General features: G+C 46.0%; 1 protein-coding gene across 2 annotated transcripts in view; it reads left to right on the forward strand.

The window, feature by feature from the left end:
• Positions 1–22,097, forward strand: part of LOC144741033 (uncharacterized) — a 44,254-nt gene that overhangs the window by 8,821 nt on the left and 13,336 nt on the right. Inside the window, exons 1-3 of one of the 2 annotated variants that reach the window (XM_078623722.1) lie at positions 8,024–8,082; positions 8,366–8,452; positions 13,550–17,451. In XM_078623722.1, coding sequence (XP_078479848.1) covers positions 13,560–15,899 — 2,340 coding nt within the window. In that variant the 5' untranslated portion in view covers positions 8,024–8,082; positions 8,366–8,452; positions 13,550–13,559 and the 3' untranslated portion in view covers positions 15,900–17,451. Of the gene's footprint in view, positions 1–3,732; positions 4,412–8,023; positions 8,083–8,365; positions 8,453–13,549; positions 17,452–22,097 lie in introns of those variants that run through there. The other variant, XM_078623723.1, reaches the window with a different exon arrangement.

The raw sequence follows: 22,097 nt of genomic DNA on the forward strand, positions 1-22,097 counted from the left end.
GTAGCCTGGTTATTAAGCTGGGTGAGTGTACTGGCAGTCTATAATGTCGACTGTAGCCTGGTTATTAAGCTGGGTGAGTGTACTGGCAGTCTATAATGTAGACTGTAGCCTGGTTATTAAGCTGGGTGAGTGTACTGGCAGTCTATAATGTAGACTGTAGCCTGGTTATTAAGCTGGGTGAGTGTACTGGCAGTCTATAATGTAGACTATAATTTGCTTCATCAAGTGAGGCGTGATTTATTATAATTTTATTATTTTATTTCTATTTTTACTTTTATTAATTTAAATTTCATTTTTTACCTACGTGGTGACTTTACCGAAAAAACCTAAGAGTACGTGAGTTGGTGTGTTGACCGACTCTCTGTGTTGCATTACATGAAGTGTCTCTCTCTCTCTCTCTGTGCAGTCACCAAACCTCCAAGTCTCTCATTGACACAAGGCCGTCATTATAACATAAGTATAATATTATGTTATAATATATAATGTTATAATAAGTATAATATGTTATAATTATAATGTTATAATATGTTATGATAAGTATAAAAATCAAATATGCCTTCCCAATATGTTTCTGTAAAAATATTTGTAAATAAAAATTGCGATGCTCTGTTAATAAAGACAACAATTTGCTAAACCTTGGCCACGAAATCTGGACTTGTCTTCATATAACAATGCATAGATTCCTGTTTATAGGATTGCGTTGTACTTTATGAATCCCTAATCTCTGCCATTACATACTATGAAACAAGAAAGGTAAAAAAGAAACAGCAATGTATTACAATACCCTATTAGACATTATTGTATCAAATAAAACAAAGTCCATCCCATGTGTTAGTGAACTTTTAAAAATATTTTAGGGAGGAAATGGCAGGAAAATAGTTTTCAAATTTAGATATTTTTCTGGGGGGGGGACCCCAGACCCGTGGAATATTTGGTCCCCCCCAATGTTGACTCCATGGCTACGGCCTTGCATTGACGTGCTAGTTTCTCTACCCCCCCCCCTCTCTCTATTTAAGGCCTCAACACAGAGGCGTTGTTTCTCTGTGTGCCTATGTGTGTCTCTCTCTGTGTGTCTCTGTGTCATCTCTCTCTGTGTGTCTATGTGTGTCTCTCTCTCTCTGTGTGTCTGTGTCATCTCTCTCTGTGTCTGTGTGTCTCTCTCTGTGTGTCTCTCTGTCATCTCTCTCTGTGTGTCTATGTGTGTGTCTCTCTCTGTGTGTTTTTGTGTCATCTCTCTCTCTCTGCTTAAGTTTTAATTTCCCTTCACCTGGCTCGCTACTTTGTAACTTTGTTTTGTTTTAAATATTCACAGTTTTTTTTCATTTTTTACCAGGCCACACCCGCTTGAGCTGCTGTACTGCTCTTGTTTCAAAGTGAACACCGCGTGGCGGTGTTCACTCAAGACACGTGGCAGAGTTCACTCTGGACGTGTGGCGGTGTTCACTCTAGACGCGTGGCGGTGTTCGCTCTAGACGCGTGGCGGTGTTCACTCTAGACGTGTGGCGGTGTTCACTCTAGACGCGTGGCGGTATTCACTCTAGACGCGTGGCGGTATTCACTCTAGACGCGTGGCGGTATTCACTCTCTACATGTGGAGGGGTAACCCGAGGATCGGGAAGGAAATCCACGTGACCACGGGGAGAGAGAGAGAGACACGAAAACTACAAATATACAGCAGGCGTCAGGGTCAGGATGGAACCCACGACTTCCTGTATGCCAGGACAGGTAGTTAACATCTCACCACAGAGAGACACGCAGCCTCGGCTGTGTTGGTTGATCCTCAATGAATTACTTGGTGGAGTGAGGAAGCATTAATACTGAGCAGGTTAAAGGTGGCCAGGCGTGGGTCTGGACACACCACCACCTGTGAACCGTGCCAGTGTGTGACAGTGGTGGAGCCAGTGGGGGTGGGGTGGCACTTGCCCCCCCAACGATCCGATAGAAATCCGTAATTTCGATAGGATCATTGGGGTTTATTAGTAACTAGCTTCACTACCCGGCTTTGCCCGGGACTTGGATTCTTGTCTTGGATTAATTTAATATTCCCTCATAATTCACTGAAAAACCCTGAAAAAATTGATGCTTGCAAGAAAGAAGCCGAAACACTTCAATTTACCTAAATCGGATGTTTTCACTCAAGGAAATTCAACCTGAACCCACTGCTATGTCAGGTCGATTTTTGCCACTCGGGAAGGGAATGACGCGGCGTTCGCTTAGACATTTCAGACAGCATAAGCTGTGAAAATTTCATGACGCCAGAGCTCAGCGTTGGAGAGTTTTTGCTGCTGCACACAAACAAACACGTGTAAGTTCTGCTTTATATTTAAGATGGCAGTTGTACCCGTTCTTCACACGGATTAGGATTGAAACTCCGAGAAGCCATTGACTTCATCGGCCAGGAGCGAAGCGCCACCTAAAATCTCCCGGCACGCTGTGAACAGCTGTAGAAGTACGGCGCGCGAAGAGCCATGTGGTAGGGGGGTAAGCATTGCAGAGCGCTTAGCTCAGGTGTGATGCGGGTTGATGCCACATACGTCATGGTCATTTCCCCCCCCCCCCCCCCCCCAAATACAAAAGTCTATTTTTCTTTCCTGAAGGCATCAACACGTTCAGCGAGCGCGATGACGATCACACGCGTCGAATGAAAAGCAAGGGACAAGTCCTTTCTTACTAACAACTCCTTTCTCACTAACAACTCCTTACTTACTAACAACTCCTGTAATTTTTCATTGCTGGAGGGGTTTCCTCCCCCTACCTGAAAATCCTGGCTCCACCTCTGAGTGTGTGACAGTGTCAAGTTTGTATTTGCAGTAAAGTCTATTAACTCTATTGAGCCCAGAGGTTATATCAAAACGGTAGTTTATTTTAGTTTTCCTCTGGAACTCTTTGTAAGAATGGAGTCAGGAAGTGATCACAGCAAACACGTGCAGCAGCTTAAGTCGGAACTGCTCATCCGAGCAATCAAGGACATCTGTGCCTGGCTTCACACCTCTAAATTGCGATTGAACATTAATTTATGCATTTGTGCATAACACAAATAGTATTATTTTCAACACCCATTGTTATGTCAGCTGAATTTAGCTTTCATAAACATTTATTTAGAAGCCAGACAGCTGAAATTGTGTGCTGAGTTTTGGATTAACGTTCATTTTGAAGATACGAGGGCTTCCAGGCACGGTTATAACCATTTGCCCTCTCATTGTGTGCCATAACAGCCCATGTGATGAATTTGGGACACTTTTTTACTATATCATAAATATATGAATAACTATAGACGTGTAAGTCACGTGTGACTGTGTATATATGTGTAGTAACGCTTACGACTCGTTGACACCGGAGTTGGAGGCACACTTGTTTATTTGAACACCAACTTTGTGACATACACAATTGAGGGGGTATCGGCCCCCTCACCCGTCTATCTGAGGACACACCTCTAGGCTAACCCTAGCCTGCCTCTGAGTCCTCCACTAATGGGCTAGGGGAGGCTATCTTGGCCCGACACTGGTCAGTCGGGCCCGGTACCCAGAGTCCAGACCAGCACTGGCTCTGGCTCTGGTACGGACGTCGCAGAGGGCACCTGCTTGTGCACACATGTAGCCCCGCCTACTGTGTTTGTTTACCATAGGCTGCCATGCATAACGGGCTCTCTCTCTAACACCCCTACATATGCATTCCTCTGTGCCTCGATACTGACGTGTAGATGGTGTGGATATTCTTTGTTTCTGTCTGCAGCTGTCGCTGCCTCTGCAGAATTGGTCTCATGGAGCAAAGGCACTCGGCGCAGCTCGGTGCAAAAAGGCATCAATGCGACCAGTGTGCATACAGCACGGATCGTCCTGAACATTTGACACGGCACCAGAGAACTCACACAGGAGAGAAACCCTTCAAGTGCAGTGTGTGTGGGAGGGCGTTTGCACAGTCATATGATCTTGTAACACAACAGAGAACTCACACAGGAGAGAAACCCTTCAAGTGCAGTGTGTGTGGGAGGGCGTTTGCACAGTCATATGATCTTGTAACACACCAGAGAACACACAAGGGAGAGAAACCCTTCAAGTGCAGTGTGCGTGGGAAGGCGTTTGCACAGTCATCTGCTCTTGTAGCACACCAGAGAACACACACGGGAGAGAAACCCTTCAAGTGCAGTGTGTGTGGGAAGGCGTTTGCACAGTCATCTGCTCTTGTGACACACAAGAGAACACACACGGGAGAGAAACCCTTCAAGTGCAGTGTGTGTGGGAAGGCGTTTTCAGATTCATCTACTCTTGTAAAACACAAGAGAACACACACGGGAGAGAAACCCTTCAAGTGCAGTGTGTGTGGGAAGGCATTTTCACAGTCATCTGCTCTTGTAGCACACCAGAGAACACACACGGGAGAAAAACCCTTCGAGTGCAGTGTGTGTGGGAAGGCGTTTGCATGGTCACCACATCTTCAAAGACACCAGAGAACACAAGCATCAGAAGATCCACCAGGAGTGGAGTGTGAAATCAGCTTGTGAAAGTCAAAGTGCTGCAATGAGCCCATCGCTCATCAAACAAGAACCGGAAGAAAATCCCAGCTTGGACACTTTTAAAGGTAACGAGGTGAAATATGAAGAGGTGAATGTGAAATGTGAAGACGTGATGGTGAAGAGCAAAGAAGTGAAGGTAAAATGTGAAGATGAAGATTCAACTCCCAAATGGGACCTTCGCATCGATGGAGGCAACGTGAAGCAGGAGGAGAATTCTGTCTGTGAGGCAGAGCGAGGCGACTCCCAGCAGTTTGTGGAAGTGGAGGTGTGGGTGGACTTCCTCCGAGACAATACAAAGTCAAATGGAGACCCGGGAGATGCGTAAGCCTTTGACCAGTGGTTCTTAACCTGGGTTCGATCGAACCCCAGGGGTTCGGTGAGTCAGTCTCAGGGGTTCGGCGGAGGTTAAGACACACACCTGACTCATGATTGTGCACCAGTAAAACATGTACCTATGTTTTGAATTTGAAAAAATAATTTTATTTTTCCAATTAAGAAGGGTTCTCTGAATGCGCATATGAAACTGGTGGGGTTCAGTACCTCCAACAAGGTTAAGAACCACTGCCTTAGACGATGCCGCTCCAATAGATGCACCTTTGTCACAGGCCTTTAATGACAAGAATGTGAAGTTGAACACTCAGTTCCTAGGTTCAACCTGCAGGGTAAGAGCGGCCAGTCTTTGTGGACCTGTGTGTTGGGTAGATCTCTAACCAGGAGCGAGAGCCAATAAGCTCCCAAGCATTCACTGTTATCAATTGCATTTATATTGTGCTTGCTTAATTGCCTCGGCAATTCGGAGTTTTCATCGTATCTCGTCTCAAACACTCCAAGAGCATCCCCAAGTAGTAGCTGCCCCTGTGTAGCACAAGGTGGTGGCCCTGCACCGGCTTGCATGTGGACAAGAGCCTGTCAGTAGGGGGCGATGGTTGATGTGGCATCTCAGTTGTGAAGTTTGTAGGTAATGTTTAGAATTTGCTAAATTTTTACCCAGATGCCAGCATGCAATGGCCGACTCGTTTTGAATGGTGCATTAGTATGTTGTACATACACTGTTAAGCAGACGGTGCGTATTTTTTTTCATTAGCTTCTTGTTAATAGGATGTAACCTAATGCAGTATATTTCAGTGCAGTAATTCAATTTTGTTAATATGCCTGTCACGAATTTAGAATGAATACTTGTCTGATGGTGTGCGTACATGTACCATTTTGTCTATAAGGGTCAAACATTGAATGAGTCATGTTAGGACACAGTGTGTGTTTTGCAAGTAACCTGTACAGATCACTCAGGTGAGACTCATTGTTCTTGTGATACAGGTCAAAGGGTACTTTTGTGTTTTCAGGAAGCATCTCCCTCTGGAGCAACTCAATGTCTTTGAAATAGGGAGCACACTCGGATCATTCATCAATTACAAGGCAAACCACTCAAAAGTTACACGTAGTGTAGATACATTCTCTACAACTTGAATTATAATTTGGTATTACGTGTTGACACAAATTTCGTCTAACTAGGGCTAGAAATGCTCCTTACTGATTAACGTCTGGATGTTTGAAGCTATCGGTTGAAGCAAGCCCGGCTGCTCTTGAGACGCTGTGCACCAATAAGGGTCCCCAGGTGGCTTGCACTGAATCAATGACGCGCTCCCAGAAGTCTGTGCTAGTTATAGTTTGTGTAAAACATTCCTTTGTTTCGTGGAGAGATCGATAAATGAAAGATGTCGTGTCTGCTGATCTGCTTCATAGCAAGGAGGTAATTTTAAGAGCATATTTGAAATGCATTTTTGGTACAGATTTGTATTCGGTTACAAGGCAGAGCACATCTAGTAGATGCATTCTCCACAACAACACTCATTAGAACTTTGCATGACGTCTTATATGTTGGCGAACTAGGACAATAAATGGTCCTTGCCGATTAACGTCTGGATGTTCACAACCATGGGTTGAAGCAAGCCGGACTGCCTACAGCCCCCTCACAACCATTTACGGCCTTGGGCTAGGAAAGTCACGAAAAATGCACACGAACGATGCATTCACGCAAGCACCCGATGCTCCGTTTTGAAGTTTCAAAATGAAACAACTTTGAATTGTATTATGTTTTGCATTAGATAATTGTATTTCTTCTTTAAAAGCTTATATCATTTTACATCTGGAAGACTTAATTGAAAACGACATTTCGTGTGAATTTTCTCTCGTCGTTAAGTAGATTGCCTTGCCGCGGATTCTGTTTGATGCGGACTTTCACCTGGTTGAGAGAAGACCGCCGTCTGCAGATCGATTCCAACGTGATCGAACGTCTGTCCCTGCGCCTCCGTCGTTCATGCAGGGGGCGCGTAGGTTTGCAGTGCCCCCTGCATGAAAGCGATGGAAAGTGCAGCGTTCGTCACAGATAAATGAAGTCGTGTGCTTATATATTTATGTATAAATTGTACACCAAAACCGGTCCACAGTTGACTTGCACTGAATGCTGCAGTAGTTATATTTTGTGTAAAACATTCCTTTGTTTCGCGGAGAGACTGATAAATGAAAGACGTCTGCTGATCTTGTTCGTATCTGTGTACATTGATATCCCACATTGCTTACACTACACACCACACAGGGAAATAAATAGAAACTAGAACGACTTCCGGGGATGGGCAAAGATCGAGGAAACTTTCAATGGATCGAGTTCAGTGTGTTCGATTCAACATCTCTGTCCGTCTGTCTCTCTGTTTGCCTCTGTGTGTCTCTCTGCCTGTGTCTCTCTGCCTGTCTCTGTCTATGTCGTCTCTGTGTCTCTGTGTTCCTCTTGTCTGTGTCTGTCCGCCTGTCTTGTCTGTCTGTGTCTGTCTATCAGCGTCTGTCCAACCGCAGTCAACGACTGTCAGTAGCAGCAGGCGCCCGTTCAACTCCCACGGCTACACGCCACTCAAACTTGCTCCCAACACACAAAGACAAAGACCCCCCCCGTACAGCCTTAACAGACTGTAGGGGCACACGAGGGGGTGGGTGGCCAGCACCACGCCCGGCCGCCTTTGTCTCCCCAGTGGCGATGTTGACACACCGCACCGGGGACTCGTTTGAGGCTGAGTCGACGTAGGGGAGGCTCAGGACCGGCTCAGAAAGTCGTCACTGGCGGTGTTGGCCACGAGCGGGAATGGAACTCGGCTGGTCGGTGCGGAGCGCAGCGCTCACCACGTCACTGCCGCTCCCCTTCTGTCAACAAACTTGAACTCTGACCCCGCCCTCTGACGTCGCCGCTCAGCGTGACCTCATCGGCGTCAAACGCCAGGGGGAGGTGTGCCTCGCTAGTGACGTCATGTCACCAAGGTATTCACCCCACCCAACTCACGCGCTCTTGAGCGTGACGTCACCTCCGCTCGGCCGCTGCCGATATCTGTTCCAGTGCCAATCCTTATTTGGGCAAAGCTACGCCCGGTGACTGGCGGCTCATTAACATAATTTATTTAAGTTACAGAGCCGCTCGTTGTGGGAGGAGAGTGTCTTTTCTTGCAAGTGACGTCATGTCACCTCCTGCCTCGTGACGTCACGATGTAACAGGAAGTTGCCGCTCAGCGCTCGCCCTGAAATCCGAGGTGAGAAATTCTCATCGCGGTTGTTGTGGTGGTTGTTGTTGTTGTGGTTGTTGTTGTTGTGGTGGTTGTTGTTTACCGAGGTAGAGCCTCGCTCTCTCTCTCGTAGGGATGTTATTTGAGTAGCAGCGAGCATGGAAGCGATGTCCAAGTTGGAATTTTACAACGCGGGGCCTTGCCTCCTGCCCTCGCCTGATCGCGTTTGCTTCAATTCTCTCGCTCAAGTTTAATTTGTCTTCACACGGCTCGCCACTTTGTAACTTTGTTTTACTTTTAATATTCTTAGTTTTTCTTTTTTTATTCCAGGCCAAGCCCGCTTGAGCTGCTATACCGCGCTTGTTTTCAGAAGCGACCTGCCCACAACAACAACAAGGTGAGGCTCGTCAACAGCGTGGCAGTGTTCACTCTAGACACGTGGCGGTGTTCACTCTAGACGCGTGGCGGTGTTCACTCTAGACGTGTGGTGGTGTTCACTCTAGACGTGTGGTGGTGTTCACTCTCTGCATGTCGAGATGGGGACAACCGGGGGTCAGGGTCGGGATCGAACCCACGACTTCCTGTATACCAGGAGAGGTAGTTAACACCACGGGGAGAGAGACGCAGCCTCGGCGATGTTGATTGATCCTCAATGAATTTCTTGGTGGAGTAAGGAAGCATTAATACACCACCACCTGTGAGCCATGCCAGTGTGTGACAGTGTAAAGTTTGTGTTTGCAGTAAAGTCTATTAACTCTATTGAACAGGGAGGTTATATCAAAGCTGTAGTTTGTTTTTTGTTTTCCTCTGGAGCTCTTTCTAAGAATGGAAACAGTCAAGAAGTTAACACAGCACACACATGCAGGTGAAGTCAGATCTGTTCATCCCAGCATTCAAGGACATCGTGAGCCTGTCTGGCTTCACACCTGTTGTATATGTTGGGCCTTGAAAAATTAATTAAAAATAATAAAAATTAAATGTAAATAGGAAAAATGTGTAATTATCCGAAATTATGCTAATTAGGGAGGTGATCCTATTAAGTTATGCAACTGTATGCAATTATGCTAATGTATGCAGTTATGATAATTACGCTTATCTTCGTTGTCTAGGGTCGTATTATCACTCGGGATAATACAATTAGTCTCGTTTTAACATTTACTGATTGTGTCTTCGTGTCTCCAAATTCAAATCTCACCGCAGGATACAGTTCTCATAATTGAGATCATTACGCATGAACTTAGGAAGGCACCACTCGGACTCTTTTGTGTTAAGAAATTTAAATTTCTAACCAATAACATAAAACTTTAATATTCGAACTCTTATGCTTGGAATTGTCAACACAGTACCCCTGGAGATGTTCTCATTGATCCGTACATTTAACCCTCAATGATTACGTTGTTTACTGGGTAACAGAACATTCGATTAATTCCTCAGAGTAACGCGAGCATATACGGCGATAGGAAAACGTCCTTAAACATGCATGCGACGATATTCATACGAACGGCAATAAAAAAACATTTCCCGAAAGCAAAAGTATACGTCAATTAATTCATTGGCAAGATTATGCAATCATCGAAAAGGAATGACAAAAATACTTCTGAACGACCGTATCCACGTAACTCAATGGGCAGTAAATGCTTTTCATCTTATTCGTCCCGATATGCGTGTTGTGTGCGTGTGTCTTCTTTTCCACTTGTTGACTTGGCGGAATACGCGGTACGGCGTTCCTTGTGCTGAAAATACCTCGGAATTCCCAGCAGGGCCGCTGGGACTGCGTGTGTGTGTGTAGCTGTGTGTACGTGTGTGTAGCTGTGTGTACGTGTGTGTGTGTAGCTGTGTGTACGTGTGTGTGTGTAGCTGTGTGTACGTGTGTGTGTGTAGCTGTGTGTACGTGTGTGTGTAGCTGTGTGTACGTGTGTGTGTGTAGCTGTGTGTACGTGTGTGTGTAGCTGTGTGTACGTGTGTGTGTAGCTGTGTGTACGTGTGTGTGTGTGTGTAGCTGAGTGTACGTGTGTGTGTGTGTGTAGCTGTGTGTACGTGTGTGTGTGTAGCTGAGTGTACGTGTGTAGCTGTGTGTACGTGTGTGTGTGTAGCTGAGTGTACGTGTGTGTGTGTAGCTGTGTGTGTGTGTGTTTAGCTGTGTGTGTGTGTGTGTGTAGCTGTGTGTACGTGTGTGTAGCTGTGTGTACGTGTGTGTGTGTGTAGCTGTGTGTACGTGTGTGTGTGTGTAGCTGTGTGTACGTGTGTGTGTGTGTAGCTGTGTGTACGTGTGTGTGTGTGTGTAGCTGTGTGTACGTGTGTGTGCGTAGCTGTGTGTACGTGTGTGTGTAGCTGTGTGTACGTGTGTGTGTGTAGCTGTGTGTACGTGTGTGTGTGTAGCTGAGTGTACGTGTGTGTAGCTGAGTGTACGTGTGTGTGTGTGTAGCTGTGTGTGTGTAGCTGTGTGTGTGTGTGTTTAGCTGTGTGTGTGTGTGTGTAGCTGTGTGTGTGTGTAGCTGTGTGTGTGTGTAGCTGTGTGTACGTGTGTGTGTGTAGCTGTGTGTACGTGTGTGTGTGTGTAGCTGTGTGTACGTGTGTGTGTGTGTATTAAACACACGGCACTCTTCCTCTTGGCGTTGCAGCTCTCTTCACTGCTGGTTGAGTTGGCGTGATGCTCGCCGTCGGCGGTGTGCGATGATTCCGTCGTCAGATAGCGTGCGCAGCTTGTCTGCTGGTCGCCGCTCCTCACTCTGGCATTGGTTCCCAGCTGGTGCTGGTCGGTGTGTGTGTGGGTCGAACCCACGGCGCTCTCGCTGGCGCTGACACTCTTGCTCACGGGCGGCTGCTCAGGCTCTTTCCACTGCTCCGTGCTCTCTCCTTGATCGTGCAGCTGCCAGCTTCACACGGACACCCGCCCTCACTTCAGGGCTTGCGCTGGCTCAGGCTCTTTCCACTGCTCCGTGCTCTCTCCTTTCTCTCTCCTTGCTTTCGCCCTTGGCGTGCAGCTGCCAGTTTTGCACTGGCATTGTGTTACCTCTCCCGCCCTCACTTCCGGGCTTCGCCTTGTCGTTGCTCAACTTTCGTGCTCTCCACCCTTCTTCTAAGAGGGCTGCTGCTGTGAGCTGCTCGTCGCTGGCTGGATCACTGACTCTCAAAACTTGTAAATTGTATTAGCACACCTCTTACGCAACTCTGATAGCTTGGTACAATACAACTTATCGCAAACCCTCGATTCCACAAGCGACTCAAAACATCAGGATGAATGTAGAATAAACTTTCAGCGATACTCTGTCAGTTCATGCCGAACTCAGCTCTTAACACACATCGTCCCTTCGCTTCACGAGACACGACACCCATGGTTGATCTCGAGGCCATGCCCCGGAGTTTGCCCCTTTGCAAGACTGAATTGCATGATCTGTGTCGTTGGTTATATCTGAAATTCCCTCCCCTCTCTGTGCGTCTCTTGCGAGAGAAAAAAAACAGATGCCCTTTGTCACCGTCCTCTCTCCGCGGCCGCGCCTGAATGCCCCCCCCCCCTTCCCTTGATGACCCCGGACGGGCTGTTTTCCGTCTAAGTTTATGCTTGTTGGCATCCCCCCCCCCTTCGTTGTGTTTGTTAGCTCAAGGCCAGACACCCTTCATACGTAATTGTGGCTGCCATGTGTTTGTGTCAAATTGTTGGAAGACAAAGGTGGCCGGGGAGGCTTTGATTCCATGGAATACACATTATCTGGTCTTGTGTGTGTTGGACCTATTTCTTGTACCTCTTATGAGTTACCCCGGGTCTAATATCTCGTGGTTATTATTTGGTTCATGTTTAACCAAGATTCGTAATGCCCCTCGTTGTTACCATTATTCCGAGGGTTTTGCCAAGCTTTGTTGTAAGTCTGTGTCACCAGGGATCGGTGTTTTATTTTGAGTTATATTTTGATATCCCGAGGCTGGAGATATAACCAAGCGCTCACTTTCTTGTCTACCAGAATGCACATTCCTTGGTTCTCTTGGTGAAGTTACATGGATAGAAAGATACAATACAAAATGATATACGAGTTGAATAAGGGTGAAATAAAATAAATAATAAACAGGACCCTGCGGGGTGGGCTGGTAGGAACGAATATCAAAAAATATAAACATAATGTATTATTACACTTGTTTAGCCAGGAAAGCCCCACTGTAGGTTTTTGTAGGGTCCTGCCAAGTGTTTGCAGTAGGGGGCGATGTTGCTACACCTAATCGGACGATACGAAGGGAGACTTTGAGGCCTATTTCTAGGCTTTAGGCCTAGCTGTAGGCTTTAGGTCGCTGTGAGTTAATATTTAATTTAAATGTTTTAATTATTAATGTAAAAGCTTGAAATTTAAATGTTTCTATTTAAAAAAATCAGGGAATGTAACATTGTGAAACATTAACTCCCTTTCACACACGCGGGGGTACGATACAAAGGGAGAGTTTCAGGCCTAGTTCTAGGCTTTAGGCCTAGCTGTAGGCTTTAGGGCGCTGTGAGTTTTTTTATTTAATTTCAAAGTTTTAATTAAAAGCTATCTCAGGGAATTATAAGGAATGTTACACGTGTTTAGCCAGGAAAGCCTCATTAATTTAAATGTTTTAATTAAAAGCTATCTGAGGGAATTATAAGGGAATGTTACACTTGTTTAGCCAGGATAGCGTCACTGAGTCTCAAGGTTTTTGTAGGGTCATGCCAAGTGTTTGCAGTAGGGGGCGATGTTGCTACACAGACGGACGGACGGACAAATGGACAAACGGACGGACGATATAATCTATTGGTGTCTGGTCCACTTCGTTCCTACCAGTATAAAGCCGCTCGTATAGACTGCAGTCTATAACGTCGATTTGTTCTTTTTGACGAGTTTCAAACTTTTGCCGTGAAAGAAAATGTGAGTTGTAACGTCCGTTTGTCTCTGCTATGTGCTCTGGAGATTTGTTTGTGAACTGTCCAAAACGTCCGGGGAGGTCATGTCATATGGTCATCTGCCAGCCTGGAGATTTCCAGATAGTCGCGAACCCCTCTTTGCTCCGAAGTTTGTTGTTTAATGACCTCCAGATGCTTGGTGTGGCTTGAGGGGTAGCGGAGTTGAGTGTTGGTTTCATTTATTAATTATTTAAGGAAAAAAATGGGTCGAATTATTCTTAATATATATTTTTGGAAAAGGTCTATATATACAACACACCTCTAAGTTGCGATTGAACATGAATTTATGAATTTCTGCATAACACAAATAGTATTATTTTCAACACCTTTTGCTATGTCAACTGAATTTAGCTTTCATAAATATTCCTTTTGTAGCCAGACAGCCGAAATTTGTGACCATTTGCCCTCTCATTGTGTGCCATAACAGCCCGCGTGATGAATTTTGGAAGCTTTTTCACTATATCATGAATATAGACGTGTAAGTCACGTGTGACTGTGTATATGCATTCCTCTGTGCCTCTACTGACGTGTAGATATTTTGTTTTCTGTCTGCAACTGACGCTTCCTCTGTACTTTCCTCTGCAGAATTGGTCTGATGGAGCAAAGGCACTCGGCGCAGCTCGGTGCGACAAGGCAACAATGCGACCGGTGTTCATACAGCACGAATTGTCCTGAACATTTGACACAGCACCAGAGAACACACATGGGAGAGAAACCCTTCAAGTGCAGTGTGTGTGGGAAGGCGTTTGCACTTTCATCTACTCTTGCAACACACCAGAGAACACACACGGGAGAAAAACCCTTCAAGTGCAGTGTGTGTGGGAAGGCGTTTGCAAAGTCATCTACTCTTGTAAAACACCAGAGAACACACACGGGAGAAAAACTCTTCAAGTGCAGTGTGTGTGGGAAGGCGTTTGCACAATTATATACTCTTGTAACACACCAGAGAACACACACGGGAGAAAAACCCTTCAAGTGCAGTGTGTGTGGGAAGGCGTTTTCAGATTCATCAGATCTTGTAAAACACCAGAGAACACACACGGGAGAGAAACCCTTCAAGTGCAGTGTGTGTGGGAAGGCGTTTGCACTTTCATCTACTCTTGCAACACACAAGAGAACACACACGGGAGAAAAACCCTTCAAATGCAGTGTGTGTGGGAAGGCATTTGCAATGTCATCTGCTCTTGTAGCACACCAGAGAACACACTCGGGAGAGAAACCCTTCAAGTGCAGTGTGTGTGGGAAGGCGTTTGCACAGTTATCTGCTCTTGTAGCACACCAGAGAACACACTCGGGAGAGAAACCCTTCAAATGCAGTGTGTGTGGGAAGGCGTTTGCACAGTTATCTGCTCTTGTAGCACACAAGAGAACACACTCGGGAGAGAAACCCTGCAAGTGCAGTGTGTGTGGGAAGGCGTTTGCACAGTCATCTGCTCTTGTAGCACACCAGAGAACACACTCGGGAGAGAAACCCTTCAAATGCAGTGTGTGTGGGAAGGCGTTTGCACAGTCATCTGCTCTTGTAGTACACCAGAGAACACACTCGGGAGAGAAACCCTTCAAATGCAGTGTGTGTGGGAAGGCGTTTGCACAGTCATCTGCTCTTGTAGTACACCAGAGAACACACTCGGGAGAGAAACCCTTCAAATGCAGTGTGTGTGGGAAGGCGTTTTCAGATTCATCTACTCTTGTAGCACACCAGAGAACACACACGGGAGAGAAACCCTTCAAGTGCAGTGTGTGTGGGAAGTCGTTTGCAAAGTCATATACTCTTGTAGAACACCAGAGAACACACACGGGAGAGAAACCCTGCAAGTGCAGTGTGTGTGGGAAGGCGTTTTCAGATTCAGCTCATCTTGTAAAACACCAGAGAACACACACGGGAGAGAAACCCTTCAAGTGCAGTGTATGTGGGAAGGCGTTTGCACTTTCATCTACTCTTGCAACACACCAGAGAACACACACGGGAGAAAAACCCTTCAAGTGCAGTGTGTGTGGGAAGGCGTTTGCACAGTCATATGTTCTTGTAGAACACCAGAGAACACACACGGGAGAGAAACCCTTCAAGTGCAGTGTGTGTGGGAAGGCGTTTACAAAGTCATCTACTATTGTAAAACACCAGAGAACACACACGGGAGAAAAACCCTTCAAGTGCAGTGTGTGTGGGCAGGCGTTTGCACAATTATATACTCTTGTAACACACCAGAGAACACACACGGGAGAAAAACCCTTCAAATGCAGTGTGTGTGGGAAGGCGTTTTCAGATTCATCTACTCTTGTAGCACACCAGAGAACACACACGGGAGAGAAACCCTTCAAGTGCAGTGTATGTGGGAAGGCGTTTGCACTTTCATCTACTCTTGCAACACACCAGAGAACACACACGGGAGAAAAACCCTTCAAGTGCAGTGTGTGTGGGAAGGCGTTTGCACAGTCATCTGCTCTTGTACCACACCAGAGAACACACACGGGAGAGAAACCCTGCAAGTGCAGTGTGTGTGGGAAGGCGTTTGCAAGTTCATCGACTCTTAAAAAACACCAGAGAACACACAAGCATCATAATATCCACAAGGAGCGGAGTCTGATATCAGCTTGTGAAAGTCAAAGTGCCGTAATGAGCCCATCCCTCATGAAACAAGAACCGGAAAAAAATCCCAGCTTGGACGCTTTTAAAGGTGTCAAGGTGAAATATGAGGAGGTGAAGGTGAAATGTGAAGAAGTGATGGTGAAGAGCGAAGAAGTGAAGGTAAAATGTGAAGATGAAGAGTCAACTCCAAAATCTGACCTCCACATCGATAGAGGCAACGTGAAGCAGGAGGAGAATTCTGACTGTGAAGCAGAGCGAGGCAACTCCCAGCAGTTTGTGGAAGTGGAGGTGTGGGTGGACTTCCTCCGAGACAATACAAAGTCAAATGGAGACCCGGTAGATGTGTAAGCCAGAGACAATATCGCTCCAATAGATGCACCTTTGTCACAGGCCTTGAATGACGAGAATGTGAAGTTGAACGCTCAATTCCTAGGTTCACCCTGCAGGGTAAGAGCGGCCAGTCTTTGTGGACCTGTGGGTTGCATTGATCTCTAACCAGGAGCGGGAGCCAAAAAGCTCCCACGCATTCACTATGTTATGAATTGCATTTATATGGTGCTTGCTTTAATCGCCTCGACAACTCGGAGTTTTGTATCGTATCTCATTTCAAACACTCGAAACATCCCCAAGTAGCAGCTGCCCTTGTGTGGCACAAGGTGGTGGCCCTGCACGGTACTACATGTGGACAAGAGCCTGTCAGTAGGGGGTGATGGTTGATGTGGCATCTTGGTTGTGGAATTTGTAGGTAATGTTTTTAGAATTTGCTACATTAAACATGCAATGGCCTACTTGTTTTGAATGGCGCAATAGTACGTTGTATATACACTGTTAAGCAGACATTGTTTTTTGTTTATCTTGTTAATACGATGTAACCTAATGCAGTATATTTCAGTGCAGTAATTCAATTTTGTTAATATGCCTGTCACTAATTTTGAATGAATACTTGTCTGATTGTGTGCGTACATGTACCATTTTGTCTATAAGGGTCAAACATTGAATAAGTGATGTTAGGACACAGTGTGTGTTTTTGGAAGTAACCTGTACAGATCACTCAGGTGAGACTCCTTGTTCTTGTGATACAGGTCAAAGGGTACTTTTGTGTTTTCAGGAAGCATCTCCCTCTGGAGCAACTCATTGTCTTTGAAATAGGGAGCACATTTGGATTGTTCATCAGTTACAAGGAATACCACTCAAAAGTTACATGTAGAGGAGATACATTCTCTACAACACGAATTATAATTTTGCATTACGTGTTGACGTAGATTTTGTTTAACTCGGACTAGAAATGCTCCTTGCTGATTAACGTCTGGATGTCCGTAACTATCGGTTGAAGCAACACCGGCTGCTGTTGAGACTCTGTGCACCAATCGGGGTGCACAGGTGGCTTGCACTGAATCAATGGTGCACTCCCAGAAGTCTGTGCTAGTTATAGTTTGTGTAAAACATTCCTTTGTTTCGTGGAGAGATCGATAAATGAAAGATGTCGTGTCTGCTGATCTGCTTCATTGCAAGGAGGTAATTTTAAGAGCATATTTGGAATGCATTTTTGGTACAGATTTGTATTTGGTTACAAGGCAGAGCACATCTAGTAGATACATTCTCCACAACAACACTCATTATTTTGCTTCATGTCATATATGTTGGCGAACTTGGACAAGAAATGGTCCTTGCCGATTAACGTCTGGATGTTCACAACCATGGGTTGAAGCAAGCCGGACGGCCTGTGGTGCCCCTCAACCATTTACGGCTTTCGGCCAGGAAAGTCACGAAAAAAATTGCACACGAACGACGCATCCACGCAAACTCCCGATGCTCCGTTTTGAAGTTTTAAAATGAAACATCTTTGAACTGTTATTTTTTAAATAGATAATTGTATTCATTAAAAGCTTATATCATTTTACATCTGTAAGACTTAATTGAAAACGACATTTGGTGTGAATTTTGTCTCGTCGTGAGGTAAATGGCCTTGCCGGGGGGTTCGGTTCGATGCAGACTTTCACCTGGTTGGGATCGTGGAATCGAGGTAAGGTGACAGAGTTGGCCGTGCGAGAAGACCGCCGTCTGCAGATCGATTCCAACGTGATCGAACGTCTGTCCTTGCGCCTCCGTCGTTCATGCAGGGGGCACGTAGGTTTACAGCGCCCCCTGCATGAAAATGACAGTGCAGCGTTCATCACAGTTAAAGTAGTGCGTTATATATAAATGTCATTTTTGTCTCTCTGTGTTCACGCAATTGCACTCCTAGCAACGCACACACGATCGATACAAATCTCATTCGCGTTAACAATGCTTAAAAAATATACACACAATGCAGTTACTGCTATAAAGTCCGTTGATATTAATATTAGAGCACTTAGATGGCATTATTGCAGTGCGGGTGGGGAGAGCGGCCCAGCCTGGCAATGTGCAACCTCCTCCGGCTTGGCAATCTCGGCGAGGCCGCGGGCTCTGCATTGGACTAGGCCTCACCACGGCAATGTGAAGTACAATTTTATTTAATCTTTCGCTAAGAACTCAGGTTTATTGTTTACTATTATGAAACAAATAAGTTGCCAAATATTACAATAAAAATGTTTGTGTGTAGAAAACTAATATTGCACTATTTGGTTGCTAAATATGTTCTTGTTTAGCTGTGTTTCTATGAAGCTGAGACGGTGCACTGCCAGTCCGTGCTGTTGCCTGCTGCCTGCTCGTTAATTAACTTCGGTGCATTGGCACGATTCTGGCGAATTGCCCGATGATGCTGGATGTAATTACTAGCGAAAAGTCGTACTAAAAAATTGTAAATGTTGTGGATTCACTCTTCAACACACCGGTGGGCTGAAGTAGGGAACTTTTTGCCTTTTGGCGTCATCTGGTCCAACCCATGTGAGACTAGGCTCTAAGGAAAGCTGTCTCGGGTGTGGACCAATCAACTTCAAGACCAGTGCACATTATCAGAGTTATGTCTTTTGCTTGTATTATGACTGCAGGTATTGTGGTCTATGCAAACATGACTCCTTGTAAAAAGGTGTCAGTTTTGTTGCCCGATAGAAGGGTAAAAAAACAATTATCATATTTTTACTGGCAAATGAGGTTCTCATGGTGAACTTTTTGGGTTTTTTGCTGATTGGCCGTGTCGGGTGGTGGAGGGTTATGACACATAAATAATAACGCGATCTGACCCAAAAATGTTTATTATAAATAATATTGGTCGCAAAAACTACATGTTATCTACACTGCTAATTTTGCTTTTGGGCATTGAGTATGCCAGTCTATAATCTGTTGCCTGCTTCTTTACCTCACTCAGTGTACTGCCAGCCTTTCATGTCGACTGTATCCTGCTTTTTCAGCTGCTGACCGTATTGACAGCTTTTTATGTCGAGTGTAGCAATGCTTGTGTCATTGAGTCGGCGTACTGCCAGTCTATAATCTAGACTGTCGTCTGCTTTTCAACTTACCTGTACGTACTGCTGCTCTTTAATGTAAACGTATTTCATCTTATTTCTTCAATGCATTTCTATTGTTTCGATTGCGCACGTCACGATATTTACTGATTTGTAGTACTGCGTTGCCGATTAATATGTTATACTGCTAAATACGTTGGACTTTTTTAGCTACAGCCCATTGAATTTCGTCTATCGTTTTGTGACATTCGTGGGAATATCACCCATTTAAATTTTTCCGTACCGCACCTTTCCACCTAAGCGGGGAGCACGCAGGGAGGTTCAATGCCCCAAATATTGTTGACCTTGCTTTCTTACGGTGGGTGAGGAACATTGTGAGAGAGACATTGTTCTTCCATACCAAGAAAACACCATCGCACAATTTCCTGACACTGAAAGAGCATACGATGCCCTACAATAACACATTTTCCTGTCGCAAGGCCAAGATGGGTACCACGTCAAGATTCCTCCAATTACAAAGCTGCAGGACAAAGACATCCTCACAAAACTGTCTCTAAAGAAACTTCTATTCCTTCGTGATTCATCACCTTCACTTGCAATCTCAAATGAAAGGAGTTGCAGGTTTACCTTTATCCAATCCAAAAGCCACCAGACAGACATGACATGTTAGCTAGGGTCTAAAAACTCAAAGTTTATGAGATGCTTATTATGATTAACGAAGGTGGCGTCTTTGGATAGACAAACAGTAGCTTGCACACCATTGGGTGGCAAAAACGTCGTCCACCTCGTGCTCACATTTCGCTATGGATGAGGGAAACAATTGATGCAAGTCACATTGACACATTTATCAGTGCTGAGCTATCTCACCCCCATCCAGACCCTGCCCTTTTTCTATGTGGTCTGCAACCAAATGGTCCATGGCCCATGTGCCCAGTTCTATCCAAATGCGCCATGTGTAATAAAGGACTCGACCACGGTATCTGGCTTGGTGTCCTTTATTCGGGTTCGTATACTTTTCCCACACGGCTCTTCCACTTTCCCGTAGCAGCCTCACTGCTAATCTCCTCGTGCAGCCTCCCAGCTGCCCTCGCTGCAGCCTTACCGCTGCTCCCCGCTTCTCCGGGGTCGGTCACCGCTGGCCGACGGTGCCCTATCCGTACTCTGTGTGTGTGGCGATCTCGTCACTCTCCCCAGCCTTCGCCCTGCGTGGCCTTACTCTCTCCCAGTCTCCAACAACCTCCCCTCCTCTTCCGGTTTCTCCCCTTTTAGCTCTGAACCCTCTCCCCCACGTGACGTAACTCCTCCCCCCATGACGTCACATCCGGAAGGTCGTTTACGCCCGCATTACACATGTATGCAAGACCACAGGTGTACCAAGAGGTATCCACGGAACTACTTGCAAGACACTCAGTCGGCCCATGATGGCTATCCTCGATATCGTCACAGAAATACTGAGCATGGTGGATTTCAGATAACGCTCAGACCTGCCACTAACTCGCTAATGAAGGTTCACAACCGGTGGATCGTTCCCCACTTTAATGTGAAATTCTGCTATTCTAAAAAAAAGCCATCAAATATGTTTGCCAATACATCAACAAAGGCCCTGACATGGCTGTCTTTGCATTACAAAAGAGAGGGGCAAAGTGTGCATGAGCTCAAACTTTCTTTCCAAGGAAGATACATCAGCAACAATGAGGCCATTTGCTGTATTCTTGGCTTCCCCATCCATGACCGTTCCCCCACAGTCGTCCATTTGGCACTTCACCTCAAAAATGTTCAACGCATCTACGTCACCAAAGGAAATGCCCAACAACAGGCCCTGGCTCCACTAGATACCACCCTGATGGCGTTCTTGGTTTTGTGCCCAAGTGACCCATTTGCTGCCAACCTGCTCTACCATTAAGTTCTCTCCTACTATACATGGACTGCTAAAAAAATGGAAGCGACGAGCTGCTGACGGTGAATCTGATGGCTTAGGACGAGTCTACACAGTTCATCCCAAGGCAGTCGCCCTCCAACAACAACGGAAGGTGGAGGAGCGACGCTCAGAACAACGAGCGGAGCGTTGGTTGGCTAAAGCACAGCAAGTTGGCACAGTAGGGGGCACAGGTGGTGCATCAGCCAGTCATCTCAGTCGACCCGTGGCACCTGGGTCTGCTCCGTGACCTGCCGGTGGGCGTTCGACATTTCGCATGGCCTCAAGGTGCACGTGGCCTGGCACAAGCGTCGTGGTGACGTCACCGCCACTTAGTGGCGAATAGCGGTTGTTGTCTCTAACTGCGTATATCCAACCATATTCAACTACTGTCAGTAGCAACACACACCTGTTCAACTTCCACGACTACACGCGACTGGAACTGATTTCACACCATACATAGCCAACCGTGCTCATCTATAGGTCTCTGTGTGTATGGTGAACGTCTTTTGCACCATACGTAACCAACGGTGATAATCTATGGATCTCTGTGTGAGTCTGTGTGTATCTAGAACTTATTTCGAACCATGCGTAGCTGTCCCTGCAGAGTAGGAGCGGCTGGTATCTGTGGAGCTGTCGGCTGGGTGCATCTGTCGGCAGGAGCGAGAGACGATGAAGCTCCCAAGCATTCACTCATAAGTCGCTTGCCTAATTGCCTCAGCAACTCAGTGTTTCGTATCGAATCTCATCTCAAACGATCTAAAGGTGCCCCCCCCCCTAAGTGGCAGCTGCCCCTGTGTGGCACAAGGTGGTAGCCCTGCACGGACCTGCACGTGGACACGAGTCTGTCGGTAGGGGGCGATCATTGACGCGCCATCTCCATTGTGTAGTTTCTGGATAATGTTTGGCATTACCCCAATGTTGACCGTGACACCAACATGCAGTGACCTGTGCGTTGTGAATGACACGACGCTTTGTTTTACATTTGCCGTTAAGCAGACTGCGCATATTTTTGCGAATGTTACTGGGGTAGCCAGGTGTGCCTGTCGGATTTAAACCTTGAACCTCTGAAAAAAAACAGAGAATGCACTACCATAGTATTGGTTCTTTTGGTACAGTTACGCAGATAGAAAACGAACAATAATATATAAAATAATAAATAAAATGAAAAAGTTGGAAAATAAATTGGTGAAAAAATGCCATTGGTCGACTGACTGAGATTACTGTGCCCCCCACAGTGTACAC

The sequence above is a fragment of the Lampetra planeri genome, unplaced genomic scaffold, assembly GCF_965212315.1.
Source record: "Lampetra planeri unplaced genomic scaffold, kcLamPlan1.2.h2 scaffold_404, whole genome shotgun sequence".
In the NCBI taxonomy this organism is placed as follows: domain Eukaryota; kingdom Metazoa; phylum Chordata; class Hyperoartia; order Petromyzontiformes; family Petromyzontidae; genus Lampetra; species Lampetra planeri.